At 40.2% G+C, this 14853-nt stretch overlaps 2 protein-coding genes across 7 annotated transcripts in view; one reads left to right on the top strand and one right to left on the bottom strand.

The window, feature by feature from the left end:
* Nucleotides 1–13167, bottom strand: part of RBM18 (RNA binding motif protein 18) — a 26473-nt gene extending 13306 nt beyond the window's left edge. Inside the window, exons 1-2 of one of the 4 annotated variants that reach the window (XM_063432325.1) lie at nucleotides 13084–13157; nucleotides 557–763 (exon numbers count right to left, since the gene is read on the bottom strand). The gene's annotated coding sequence lies outside the window, so the exon portion shown is untranslated. Of the gene's footprint in view, nucleotides 1–556; nucleotides 764–13031 lie in introns of all 4 variants that reach the window. The other 3 variants (XM_063432323.1, XM_063432324.1, XM_063432322.1) reach the window with 3 other exon arrangements.
* MRRF (mitochondrial ribosome recycling factor) overlaps nucleotides 13159–14853 on the top strand; it is a 22783-nt gene continuing 21088 nt past the window's right edge. The window contains exons 1-2 of one of the 3 annotated variants that reach the window (XM_063432320.1): nucleotides 13159–13235; nucleotides 14130–14276. In XM_063432320.1, the coding sequence (XP_063288390.1) occupies nucleotides 14138–14276 (139 nt within the window). In that variant the 5' untranslated portion in view covers nucleotides 13159–13235; nucleotides 14130–14137. Of the gene's footprint in view, nucleotides 13257–14113; nucleotides 14277–14853 lie in introns of those variants that run through there. The other 2 variants (XM_063432321.1, XM_063432319.1) reach the window with 2 other exon arrangements.

Below are 14853 nucleotides of genomic sequence, written 5' to 3'. Positions count from 1 at the left end.
CTGTTAGACCCCGATCTCCATGCGTCCCATGTCGACCATGTTTTTGAGATTAGTGTGGTATAAGGAAATAGGCCGGTGAAGTGGCTCTCGTATGCACCTTGTTTGTCTACGTCCCTAAGGATGCTTCGGAGGGAGGGGGTAGTGGTCAATTTCCAGTTTGTGGCTATGGCGCGCTGAGCAGTAAGCGCTACATGGGAGATTAGTTTTGTTTCATGTCTAGGCATGGTAGGCATGGAGGAAGGTCCAGGAGGAGGTATGTTTCTGGTGAGAGGGTGATGGGGGATTCTAGGTGTTTAGATAGAAAGCGGTGGATCTCTTTCCACAAACCTGATATGGCATTACATTGATACATGATTGCAAGCCAGGGAGGGGACGACGACAGGGTCTAGGGGGCCCAAGCAAATGTTTGCCCGGGGTCCAATTAATATTAAAGACCTGTATAGGTGGTTTTAAATAAAGGAACTGCAGCTCCTTAGACACATATATTCACATGCAACTGCTACAATCCATCATCTACTAATGTTTAGCATTCCCCTACCCCAAATGCTGCAGTTACCTTCTGGCAGTAGAAGGAAAAGAGTACAGCAGTTCAGACCAGGGTTTTCCAATAAGAATATGGAATCATCATGATACAGCTCTTGAACGGTTGTTTCCCATTGCACTTATTTATTTATTTAATTCCATATTCCAGACTTGCAGTCATACCAGCAAGTGGTTTCTGTTTGATGGACTCACACAGATTGACATTGGCTAATACAGGCATCTAGAGGTGAAGAAGAGAAGATATGATGCGCTGCATGAATTGGTTGCCAAATTTATGAAAGTATATTAGCACGTAAGAAACTAAAATACTTGCAGAGAATGTATAATTTACAATAATGCAAATTATATTAAAATCATTGACAAATAAATAAATCATTGACATCTGTCTGAATTGTTTGTTGAGAAAAACAAAAGTGTTAACTGTTCACGTCGTAGGACAAAGATTAAATAGTTTTCATAAATAAAAGAAATGGTTTTAGTTGCAAAAACACCCTAAGGTGTCCCTCATGGTTCTGTTCTGGGACCTCTTCTATTTAACATGGTTATAAATGATCTTGAAAAAAGCATTGAAAGTCATGTTTCAGTGCTCACAGATGACACAAAACTCTGTAAAGTAATACAATGTGAGCAAGATATTACTTTGCTACAGAGGGATTTAGATAGACTGGGGCACTGGGCACTCAAATGGCAGATGAAATTTAATGGAGAAAAATGCAAGGTTATGCATGTCAGTGTAAATAATGCACAAGCAACTTATACCCTTAATGTAAGCGAATTAGAGAGAACAACACAGGAGAAGGACTTGGGAATTGTTACAACAAACTATGCAACAATGTGCCATGTCAATCAGCAGGGGCTAAGGCCAGTAAGGTATTGTAATGCATGAAAAAGGGCATTCATTTTCGGGATAAGAATATAATTTTGCCTCTTTATGATTCACTGGTAAGACCACATATTGAATATGCTATGCAATTTTGGGCACCTGTTCTAAAGAAGGATATTATGGCACTAGAAAGAGTGCAGAGGCAGGCTAAAACATGAATAAAGGGAATGGAACATTTTAGCTATGAAGAAAGGTTAACAAATTGAAACCTCTTTAGTTTAGAAAAAAGTTGCCTCAGGGGAGATATGATAACATTATACAAATATATCCAGGGCCAATACAAACCACTATGTGAAAATCTGTTCATAAACAGAACTTTACATAGGACACGAGGTGATGTGTTTAGACTGGAAGGAAGGAGATTTCATCTAAGGCAAAGCAAAGGTTTTTTTACTGTAAGAATCATAAGGATGTTGAATTCTCTGCCTGAAAAAGTGGTTTTATCAGAGTTCGTACATATGTTTAAACCGGACTAGATGCATACTTGCAAAACAAAATATTCAAGGATATAATCTTTCAATGTAGGGTAATAACTGCTTGATCCAAGGATAAATCTGACTGCCATTCTGGGGTCAAGAGGGAATTTTTTTCTGAGTTTGTTGGAAGTACTTCAAACACATTTTTTTTGCCTTCTTTTTGATCAACAGCAAAAAAAACTAATGATAGGAAGGTTGAACTTGATGGACACATGTCTCTTTTCAGTCTACGTAACATAACAAGATCATTTTATTTTATGTAATTTCCCTGAGATTTTCATCCACATTTTCTATTATTGGATTTTCTAAATTTCACTTAGGATTATTATTTGCAATTTATAAAGCGCCAACATGTGCTGCACAATGGAGGCAATACAGACAAATAAACACATTTGAAGGTTAAAAGGCAAAAACAAAAGTTCTAGTAAACTATATTGTTTGTAAGAAATAAACTATATACATTCAGCAGTTTGAAATATGAAGTAAATGTTTTTTTGTAAATGAAAAAGTCAGATGTTTTTTTCTGTGCCTGACAATAACTATGACTGTGGGGTTTTTGCAATTGGGAATTTTTAAGTGGGCCTTTGTCATGGAACTAAATATTATACCTGATTTGCATATGTTACATAGCTGCCATCCTTGGCCTCAATTTCCATTATCAAAACTAGCATTATTCTGTTGCTTTCCATTTAGCTGTGAGAAAATAAATCTCAAACAAAGCCAATTGACACTTGGTGCAAACACCGTTAGGCAAGGGAATGGCTACTAGGAGATAATGTGGCAATCTTTAAATTCTCTACAATTGGAGTATTTACAGGGTTTTATTTGTTAATCATATACATTTATGATCTATCTATTCATTGCAGCATGAGACTTAACGTAAGCAAAATAAAAGTCCTTTCAGGATATAACTGAAACAATATCTACATGTAGATTAATCTGCCTGGTTCTAGAACTTCAGCTTCATTACAGGATAAGTTGCCTAAAATGACAAAGAGATTTCGAAGTGTGTGATTTTACAGAAATGTAGGGTCATTGTACTTAGTAACTAAACAATATAAAACTAGCCAGAATAAAATCAGATTACATGTGATTTGTCCTCATTCAGCTCTGTTGTATGTCATGTTTTTTATGAACTGTTCTGCTAGATTATTAGTGATTCCCACAGGACAGTGAAACAGGATGACGGCCAAGAAATGGCCTGTGTGATATATCTGTGTGATTTGCATTGCCTTTCAAACGCATGTTGAAATCCCAAATCAACACTAATTTTGTAAAAAAAAAATACCAACAACTCACTATAGGAAGCACAAGGGAATATTTAGCTCAGGTACAGTCAGTTCACAGCATGTTATGTATACAAGGGTGTGCCACCTGAATATCTCTGAAAAAAAAAATCTGATGTTTTACAGAGAAAATCCAATCAGGCAAGTATACTCCCAGACATCTGGCCAGTGATGAGTCAACTTGGCATTCACCAAACTGACAACTTATGCACGTATCTGCAACTCATTCTTGGATGTCATTTGACAGACAGACTCTAACCCAGTGACTGTACAATTTATATGTTTAAAAAGTGAAATTTTACAAAAGATAAACATTTTTAAAAATATTTCACATTAGCAAAAAATGTAAATGCTTCTTTATGCATCCCTGTTTCTGAGCTCCATGATTACTTTAAGCGGCACTGTCACTGTCTGGGGACTCACAAAGACCTGTGACAGTGACATCACGGGTCCTCTTTGGCTCCTGGCACTTCAACTTCATGAGCGAAAGTACAGCATTGTGGTCTGCGGACAATACCGCTAGACCCTCCATAGACAGAGCCAATTCCCTGCAGCCGTCACTGTTGACGGCTGTGGGCATTGACACTCTACCTCTGCCCAGAGATTACGAGTCAGACAAAGAGGAGTGAAAGTCTGAGTCAAACTCCAACAGTCAAAATGAGTATTTCATAAAGATTCTATCTTTATTAAAGATTAAAAATAAAGAAATTACTGTTTAGCAAATAAAGTAATAATGTGAAAGGGCCCATTGGCGTGCATGCAGATTAGGCTCCCCCCCCACCCCACCCGAGGTGGAGCGCGAGCCAGCGCCAAGGAACATCAGCACTGCACTGAGGGAAGTCACAGAAGGGGGCCTTGACATGGGGGGGGGGAGGAGGGGCACTAAAGGGAGCTATGTGCCAAGAAAACAGCATTTGATAGTATTACAAACAACAAATACAACACCAAAATGTGAATAGTGTAGTAGCTTAAGTATAAATATACTTATCTTAAAAATTTAAATAGACAGCCTTCCAAGATCGTAACCCAAAAAACGACCTTAGTGCAATATATATATAGGAAAACAGAGAACGTATGGGATACGGCTGTACAAAATCTAAAACAGGGAACACAAAAAAACATATAGTGTAACAGTTATATGCAAATGTTCATGCGCAACAATTTAGTACACTCACAAGATAGAGATGTAAAGAGTGCTCTCATTCAAATCGGGGTCAGGACCATAGAGTGCTCTTTACATCTCTATCTCGTGAGTGTACTAAATTGTTGCGCATGAACATTTGCATATAACTGTGTTACACTATATGTTTTTTTGTGTTCCCTGTTTTAGATTTTGTACAGCCGTATCCCATACGTTCCCTTTTTATAGTATTGCCTTTAAAACAAAAATTTATGAGATAGCATGTCCCACCACCTCACACCTTCAATACCTTCTGAAACTTAGGCACCCAAGTCATAGCAAAAAAAAAAAAAAAATCACACTGAGCCAAAGTATGAAAAAAAAAGTAATTTAGAAATAGAGGGAATATATACATTTAAGGTAAGTAAAAATTTCAGTTTTTCCTGGCATGTAGCAGCAGTACAGGACGCATATAACAAGATCCCTAAAACAAAAAGTGTAGGTCACTCTTATAAAACCATACTTGCCATACCTTAAGCCCGAAAGAAGCTTCTGCTGAGGAAAAGATGTCTAGCCTGTAATGATGAATTAAGGTATTGAATGAAGACCATGTCGCTACTCTACAAATGTCTTCAGGAAATGCCATTGCTTTCTTAAGTAAAATCGTAGCCATTGCTCTGGGAGAATGAGCTTTAATATTGAAAGCCAAAAATACTTCTATGTAGGCTATTTGAATAGCTCCTGTAATCAAATGTGCAAAGGAGGATTTAGATGTTTCTATGCTCCTATCCTTGAAATTAAAGGGACATTCCACTGCTCAAATAAAAAACAAACAAAAATGCATACATTTAATTAAATATAAAACAGCTTTCAAGAGCTGCAGGTCTTGTTAGCAGCTTATGTAAGCCTTCACCTTATTCCCCAGTACAGACTTTCTTTGGCTGTCCAACCACAGACCTCGTAATGCAGATATCTGACAAGTCTTTGCAAGGCGTGTACTTTGGGCAATTGCCTGCCTCCTGAGTTGAGCTGAGTTGAGCTCCCGGAGCTAAACAACCAGGAAGTATTTTTATTGAAATCTGTAAAATAATATCTTTTTGTAAAATAAATTTTGGTTTATAGACCATGCCCCTGCAGTCTCACTGCTCAATTCTCTACCATTTAGGATTTAAATAACTTTGTTTATGCAACCCTAGGCACACCTCCCTGCATGTGACTTGCACAACCTTCCAAAACACTTCCTGTAAAGAGTCATCTAATGTTTACACTTCCTTTATTGCAAATCCGGTTTAATTTAGAATTTCTTATCTCCTGCTATGTTAATAGCTTGCTAGACCCTGCAGGAGCATCTTGCATTTAATTAAAGTTCAATATAGACAGGAGATACAAACGTTTAAAGTAAGTAACATGATTGAAAATGAAACCATTTTTTTGTCATACAGGCTGTGTCAGCTACAGCCAGGCAAGGTGTGGCTATGGCTACATGGACAGAAACAAAAGTTATTTAATTTCTAAATGACAGACAATTGAGTAGTTAGACGTCAGGGGCATGATCTATACACAAAAACTGCTTTATTAAGCTAAAGTTGCTATGGTGACTTTACAGTGTCCCTCTAAAATTTAGCTGAAATTAATCCAATTTTTCTTGATCTTCTTTGGGAAGTTTCTATTGACATGATTTGGAAAGGCCAAGAGTGGCATAGGGACAACTCTTTAAATATCCCACACTTGAACACAAGCAAACATCCTTGAAGTGGCCTAATATTGGCTGTCAACAGACACTGTCCATCCAACCTGATAGAGCTTGACAGGAACTGTAGAAATTAACTGCAGTAGCTACCCACATCCAGGTGTGCACAGTTCGTCGCATCATACCCAAAAAGACTTGAGCCTTTAATAACTGCCATAGGTGCTTCAAATAAGTTAAATGTTAAATGTTATTCCAACCACCATTATCACTTCTGCTTCTAGAAATGATCATAGTGGTAGTAATCTGTATGTGCAGTGTTTCTGATGGAAACTGAGAAATTTGCACTTTTGTGCCAGGGGCTAGTTGCACACCCGGTAAACATTACTTAGGCAGCCCTAAAAGGCTTGTTGAGCTTAATTTCAGGTAAGGTTATTACTTGACTTTATAATTGATGACTTAATTAACAATATACAATAGGGCATACTATACAAAATGTTCCAGGAGGGATAAGACAAATGGCAAATGATTTAGGTAAACTAGAAAAATAGTCAGAGCTGTGGCAGCTGACATGTAATGTGGATAAGTGCAAGATAATGCATCTTGGACGTATAAACCCAAGGGCAGAGTCCTAACCTCAACATCTGAGGAAAGGGATTTAGGGGTGATTATTTCTGATGACTTAAAGGTAGGCAGACAATGTAATAGAGCAGCAGGAAATGCTAGCAGAATGTTTGGTTGTATAGGGAGAGGTATTAGCAGTAGAAAGAGGGAAGTGCTCATGCCACTGTACAGAACACTGGTGAGACCTCACTTGGAGTATTTAACGCAGCACTGGAGACTAGGGATGCACCAAAATATTGGCGGATAAAAATGGGCCTATTCCATTTCAAAGAGAGCCGAAAGAGTGGGAGTAGCTTCTGCCTCATCACATGACTCAAGCACGCCGGACCCAGAGCTGTTTTGGTGCGAGCCATCGGGGTTAAAGGCTGTGCAGAGAGTCCGGTCAGGAGAATCCAGTGTCTGGGGTACCAGCCAGCACCATGCCAGTGGAACAGCTCGACACCGGCAAGCGGAACAGGAAACTCTCCGTCTGCTGTGGACTCCACTTCCTATGGTGCTCAGTCACATAACTTCTTTGGTTGACTGAGTGTGAGGAGTAGCGCAGTCCTATAGAGATTTGTTAGGAATTGCAGTCCTCCCCAATCAGACTTCCCAGAGGCCCCATGTTATCCCATGGCTGCAAGGAGAGTGTGTGTGACTAGCTCTGGGCTGGGAGGCATTTTACCCCATTGTCTAATATTGTGTAATCAGTGCATCAGTGGCCCTTCTCTGACAACCATATTCATTAAGAGAGAACATATGCTATTTATTTAAATGATTCTGAGGCAAACTTCTAAAAGATGAAAAATCTGCATCAGGGACATTAATTTAAATTACATAGTGACAGCTCCATTTACTAAACTCTGCCCTGGAATTGCTTTTCCACAACACCCAGTGTCCATAGAACATTCCGCCTCAGAATATTAGTAACATTGTGTGTCAGAATGTTCAACATTTTCATTTAGGGTCCCCACCCGCCACTCATGGGTAGGGGCCGGTGGATGGCAATAGTTCACCTCCCATTTTCATTTTGGACCGGGACACACACGCTAGGTTCCCCCCTTCAGTTTAATAGCCCCTCACTCGTGCAGAACGGGTGGGGGCTCGGGAGGGTGGACACTAGGGTTTTTTTGTTTTTGTTTATAACAGTTTTTAAACTTAGTATTAGTAAATTTGGTTGAAAGACCAATTTAGGTCTTTCAGCCTTTTGGTAGATAGCTCCCAACTATCGTGGGAATTAGGGAGTTATCTACTAAGCGGCTGCAAGATGCAGCCGTGGTACGAATCAGATCGGAATTTCATTCATTAGAATGAAATTCCGATCTAAATAAAGTCCAGAGTTGAGTCCTAACACGAATGGAGAAACTGTTCTCATTCTGTTAGGACGAAATTGGTAGTTTCACAGGACATTCAGGAATACTGACAGGAAGCATCACAAGGAAAGGAGGAAAGGTAAGAATTGTGGAAACATTTCTCTGACCACAAGAAAAGGAGCACACTTTGCTCCTCCGCTGGTCAGGCGTGGAAACCTCCAAAAGAGCAAATAGTCCCTACTTTGTCTTATGTTTTAAAGAAAACTAGAGCACACAGGAAGAAATGAAGAACAAATCCTGACAGAGAGAGAGAAGAGGAATCGATTGGGGAAAGGTAAGTTTGGCATGACAGTGTCGCTTTAAGCATGCGTGGGATAGGCATAAGGCTATACTAGCTATAAGATAAGACCAGGGACTAATGAAAGTATTTAGAAGATTGGGCTGACTAGATGGGGCGAATGGTTCTAATCTGCCGTCACATTCTATGTTTCTATGTAATACTTGTGTCAATGTGATATTTCAGGTTTGTCTATTTAAAGGACCACTATAGTGCCAGAAAAACAAACTTGTTTTCCTGGCACTATAGGGTCCCCCCCCACCCTCTGAAGGGAGAGGAAGGGGTTACATTCTTACCTTTCTCCAGCGCCGGGGACTCTCCTCCCTCTTCCGACGTCATCTGCTGAATGCGCATGCGCGGCAAGAGCAATGCTTTCCTATGGATGCTGGTGTCTTCTCACTGTGAAAATCACAGTGAGAAGCGTGGAAGCGCCTCTAGCGGCTGTCAATGAGACAGCCACTAGAGGCTGGATTAACCCTAATGTAAACATAGCAGTTTCTCTGAAACTGCTATTTTTACAGCAGGCAGGGTTAACCCTAGATGGACCTGGCACCCAAACCACTTCATTAAGCTGAAGTGGTCTGGGTGCCTATAGTGGTCCTTTAATATATTTGCAATTGTGTCAAATCTTGTTTTTGCTTTGTCATTATGGGGTACTGAGTGTAGATCGAAGTTGAAAATAAGTAAACAATTGTAGCATAAGGCAGCAACATAAAAATGTGGAAGAAAGTTCAACATGTAAAGGCACTCTCTTATCCGTAATGGTGCTGGTATCAGGGTTGCCCACGTATAAATACCTTGGACATATACAATAGACAAGCATGATACCGCACTAAAAAATTGAGTTAAAGAAAATATATATTTATTTCTCAGCCTATAAATCTGAGTATTTATTGCAATACAACATTGCCCATTGAGTCATTACATATCAGATTAAAGGATCACTATAGGGTCAGGAACACAAACATGTATTCCTGACCCTATAGTGTTAAAACCACCATCTAGCCCCCCTGGGCCCCTCATGCCTCACTTGCTGCTCCAGCCTGGCACAGGTCGGAGTATTTTGGCGGTTGCCATCTTCAAACGGTCGTATTTTAAAAACTATAAATCCTACAGCGAAGAGCTTTATATTGTGAGAATCACAAGACCCAGATCTACATTTTGATGCATAGTATGTCTCTGAAATATTAACAATGAAGGCACAGTCGCAGTTTAGAAATTGCCCTTCAAATTTGAGCTGGCTAGAGTGGAGTTTCAATGAATGTCAATAGACGGCGTGAGTTGCAAACAAATGGTCATATTGTGAAAACAATCAGGACTATGGCTTAGCCATGGACATTTCTAGTGGCAGCAGGGATAGCTGAACATTTTGATATAAGATTTGTGTAGGTGGGCTTGAAAATGAGGGAGTGGTGGCAGTTTAGAAATCATGTCCTGATTTTTCAGCTTTTGCCAGCTCCCACTCTAGCTTTGAACATTTTGCCCTTCATTCCTATGGGACCAATTTTGCCTCGAGAACGACGATATTCCGTGAACCATTCGGCGAAACGTTCCACAAAGTAATAGCACACCAATCGGAAACAAGCCGCACGTTTTGGTAGATTATTGTCTATGTAGTGTAAAAACTGTGGGAGGAGTTAGGGTGGTAAATTTGGCTATAATAATAAAAATAATATATATGTGAGATAACATTAAGTGGTCTTGCTACGCAAGAACACTTAATAAGTGTGGGTGCACATAATATGAAAGAGGTGAATTACGCCTGAATAGACATATAGCGCAATTTCAAGTTTTTGTTTATGTTTTATTTTGATCACAATGTGCACATTTGGCTCAGTCCTTAGGGGGTTAATCAAGCCTGAAGCTGTAACTCTGCATTCTGTTTTCTCAGAAAAACAAGCAGTCTGCTGACATCATCAGAAGTGGTAGCCTGATCCAATCACAATGCTTCCCCATAGGATTGGCTGAGACTGACAAGGAGGCAGATCAGGGGCAGAGCCAGCATGATTCAAACACAGCCCTGGCTAATCAGCATCTCCTCATAGAGATGAATTGAATCAATGAATGTCTATGAGGAAAGTTCACTGTCTGCATGCAGAGGGAGGAGATACTGAATGTTTGGATGCATTTTAGGCAGCCATGACCCAGGAATGATCTCTAACAGACATCGGAGGAGTGGCCAGTGAAGTTATCACTAGAGTGTAATGTAAACACTGCTTTTTCTCTGAAAAGACAGGGTTTACAGCAAAAAAAGCCTGAAGGTAATGATTCTACTCACAGGAACAAATTCAATAAGTTGTAGTTGTTCTTGTGACTATAGTGTCCCTTTAAGTATATTAATTAGGGATATTTTATTTCACAAAAAAGTGCACTTGTTATGAATAGGGAACTACTGATAGGCATAGAGGATCAGATGAACATTCTAACCGGATCCTTTTGGGGACAGGGAGATCTGGTGCTGGAGAGCAACCTTTGGATCTGTCCACTAACATTTAATATCTGCATATGAAGGGTTAAAGGGACTCTCTAGCGCCAGAAAAAAACATATGCGTTTTCCTGGCACTGCAGGTTCCTGCAGTGCCCCTCTCCCTCTCACCACCATCCCATGTTGCTGAAGGGGTTAGAACCCCTTCAATGACTTCAGTCAGGCTCGCCCACACTCCTGGCCATACGCATTAGACCTCCCCATAGGAAAGTATTATTTAATGCTTTCCTATGGGTATTCCCGCAATGCTGGAGGTCCTCATGCATAACGTGAGGACGTCCAGCATCGCTTAAAACACTTTTCGTGTTTTAGGAAAATGGAAGTCCCTTTAGTGGAGTCTAACTTCACCCTGCAAGGTAATAATTGCAGTTTGTAAAAACTGCAATAATTACACTTGCAGGGTTAAAGGGACACTCCAGGCACCCAGACCACTTCTGCTCATTGGAGTGGTCTGGGTGCCAACTCCCACTACCCTTAACCCTGCAAGTGTAATTATTGCAGTTTTTCATAAACTGCAATAATTACATTGCAGGGTTAACTCCACCTCTAGTGGCTGTCTATTAGACAGCCACTAGAGGTCACTTCCTAGTTTCTAGCACAGGTTTCCTGTGCTAGAGCGTCTCTGGACGTCCTCACGCTGTGTGAGGACCTCCAGCGTCGCTCAAAACCCCATAGGAAAGCATTGAAATGATTTTTCAATGCTTTCCTATGGGGAGACGTAATGCGCAGCATTTCCGCGCATGCGCATTAGGTCTCCTCGGCCGGTGGGCGAGATTAGTCTCGCCCACCGGCCGACGTAATCACAAGGAGGAGCGTCGCGGAGGCAGCGGCGAGGGACATCACCGTTTTCACCCCTTCAGTAACCGGGGATTGGGGGGTGGGAGGGAGAGGGATCCTCCAGTGCCAGAAAAACGGATCGTTTTTCTGGCACTGGAGTTTCCCTTTAAGGGTGATGGAAGCTGGCACCCAGACTACTCCAATGGGCAGAAGTGGTCTGGGTGCATGGAATGTCCCTTTAATTAACTACAATGAATACAGCAACAATAACAGAAAAGGTTATGTTATATTTCACAACCTTTTCAAAATATATATTTGAATTGCCATTATGGAGTCAAGGAGGATGTTGACTGCAATTTGATAAAATTGGGTTTCATGTCTTCTTTTGAGCAAAGCATAAAAGAATGGGCTTTACAGTTGAACTTAGTGGACTATCGGTCTTTTTTTTTTTTTCAACTTAGACAACTACGGAACTATATTTAACCCCTTAAGGACCAAACTTCTGGAATAAAAGGGAATAATGACATGTAACACATGTCATGTGTCCTTAAGGGGTTAAAGGACCACTCTAGTGCCAGGAAAGCATACTCGTTTTCCTGGCACTAGAGTGCCCTGAGGGTGCCCCCACCCTCAGGGACCCCCTCCCGCCCGGCTCTGGAAAGGGGTTAAATCTTACCTTTTTTCCAGCGCTGGGCGGAGAGCTCTCCTCCTGCTCTCCTCCTCCGATCCGCCTTTTCTCCTCCCCGTCGGCTGAATGCGCACGCGCGGCAAGAGCTAGCGCGCATTCAGCCGGTCACATAGGAAAGCATTCATAATGCTTTCCTATGGACGCTTGCGTGCTCTCACTGTGATTTTCACAGTGAGAATCACGCAAGCGCCTCTAGCGGCTGTCAGTGAGACAGCCACTAGAGGAAAAAGGGGAAGGCTTAACTAATTGATAAACATAGCAGTTTCTCTGAAACTGCTATGTTTATAAAACAATTAGTTAACCCTAGCTGGACCTGGCACCCAGACCACTTCATTAAGCTCAAGTGGTCTGGGTGCCTAGAGTTGTCCTTTAATCCAACAATTCACACATTCAGCAATTTGACCATAGAACAACTGTGGTGTGAATTGCAAATTTCGGATCAACAAAAACATATACAGGGCTATTTACTAAAGTGAGAGTTCATTTTGAATCTCAAATTTAAGATCAAAATAGCAAAACTGGAAATAGTCTCTAAATCAGCATTGCTTTGATTCAGCTTCTAGATTTGCTAGTCATCTTGTATTGTCACTTTAGTAAATAACGCTGTTAGTTGGATGTTCTGCCTTGATAAATACGGATACATATGTAAAACTTTATACCCTCGTTCTCATACACTAATTTTAATATTAAACCCCTTAATGATAATGTAAGCTCTTGTTATTTATTATTACCCTCCAAGCGATATCTACCTCTACACTAAGAACCCTTCGTTAAAAGCAATCTGACCCAGAAATATAATTGATATAAAAGTCTATGCTACCAAGAGCACATACCAATCACTGTACCACCAGTGCACTTGACAACTTTGTATCACTTGTTCATTACCTAAGTATCGCCACCTGATTCCAGCTTTCGAACCATCGTCCTAACCGAGGCGGACTGACGTCACACAGCAGGCGACGAACTCACCGGCGTCGCGTTCGAGTGACATCATCAGACACGACTGGGAGAAGAAAAAAAGTGTGTTTTGCGTAGAGGTCGGTGTAGAAGCTTTGCAAGTATGCAGTACGCGTGCGATATGGCATGCAGTGTTTTAGTTTACAGTTATATGAAATATTAGAATACTGGGGGAGGGGGGGGAACACAATTTTCTCATAGATCTAGGGTAAAATGCATTAGTGTAGACTGCCAGTTAATGAATAAAACTGTCAAAGAAATTGATTCGTGCCACCATAGAAAAGAGTATATTATGGTATAATGTGAAAATGTCAATGTTTTAATATTTAGATAATTTTGCCTTAATTTGAATCGCTTAGAAAAGGTGCATTCTGCAAGTTTGGCTACCATTCACTTTCTATGTTTCTATAAACTACCACAACAAGAGGACATAGTCCTAAATAAGAGAGGCAAAGGTTTAAAAATAATATCAGTAAGTACTACTTTACTGAGAGGGTAGTGGATGCATGGAATAGCCTTCCAGCTGAAGTGGTAGAGGTTAACACAGTAAAGGAGTTTAAGCATGCGTGGGATAGACATAAGGCTATAATTACTATAAGATAAGGCCAGGGACTAATGAAAGTATTTAGACAATTGGGCAGACTAGATGGGCCGAATCTGCCGTCACATTCTATGTTTCTATAAACTACCATGTCTCCCTTATACCAAGATGGGATAATTTTTCGATAATTTTGCATGAAATAGAATGCATTGCATGGGTTAATCAGATATTATTTTTGCTAGTATTATTATTATTTATTAGGGATTTATGTGAAAATCAACACTTTGGAGTTGCTGACAAATACTTGCTAAACTACTGTAAGCATTTTAGATTAAAGGAACATTATGCTCCTTGGTCAAGTGTTTTGTTCTGTGTGATTTTCGTATTTGCGCTTTTGAAGCTTTAAGGTTTTGATTAATGTATTATTTTACAGATTCTTCAATGGCTCTAAGATGTCTTGGGAGATTTCGACCTGTGCTCATGCAACTGAGCTCAGTGGGGTCTGCAAATTTACCATCAATAAAACATAGTGCCCAAATCACCGCTTTAGACAGACACTTCGCCACCAAAAAAAGCAAAGGTGAGGTTTGTATTCATCTTGCCTGTCACTTTAGTGTACTATTGATATTCTTCACTATTGTGTATAGCTCATTTTTCATATAAGCTTAAAAGACCAGTAAAGGCACCCAGACCACTTTAGCTCAATTAAGTGGTCTGGGTGCCAGGTCCCACTAGTTTTAACCCTGCAGCTGAAAACATAGCAGTTTCAGAGAAACTGCTACGTTTACATTGAGGGTTAATTCAGCCTCTAGTGGCTGCGCATGCGAATTCAGAGCTGATGTCTGCAGGGGGAGGATAGGTCACCAGCACCGAAGGAGCCCGCCCTGGATTAAGGTAAGTGACTGTACTGTTCCTTTAAGTATAATAAACAGTTTTTGCCAGTGAATATTGAAAGCTCCAATCACAATAACATATACAACTCAATTATGTCTTCATTGATTGCAAATACATATAAAGTATCTTTTTGTTACACTTGTGTTATTTTCTTTTTTGCAAGTTCTAAAATTATTTTTTTATTTAATAAATGTTGCACAATAAGATAAATTAGAATAAACACATAAATAGTATATTATTATAACATTATATGTATCTATTTG

Source organism: Pelobates fuscus, chromosome 9 (assembly GCF_036172605.1).
Source record: "Pelobates fuscus isolate aPelFus1 chromosome 9, aPelFus1.pri, whole genome shotgun sequence".
Taxonomy (NCBI): domain Eukaryota; kingdom Metazoa; phylum Chordata; class Amphibia; order Anura; family Pelobatidae; genus Pelobates; species Pelobates fuscus.
This window is presented reverse-complemented; position numbering and strand designations above follow the sequence as displayed.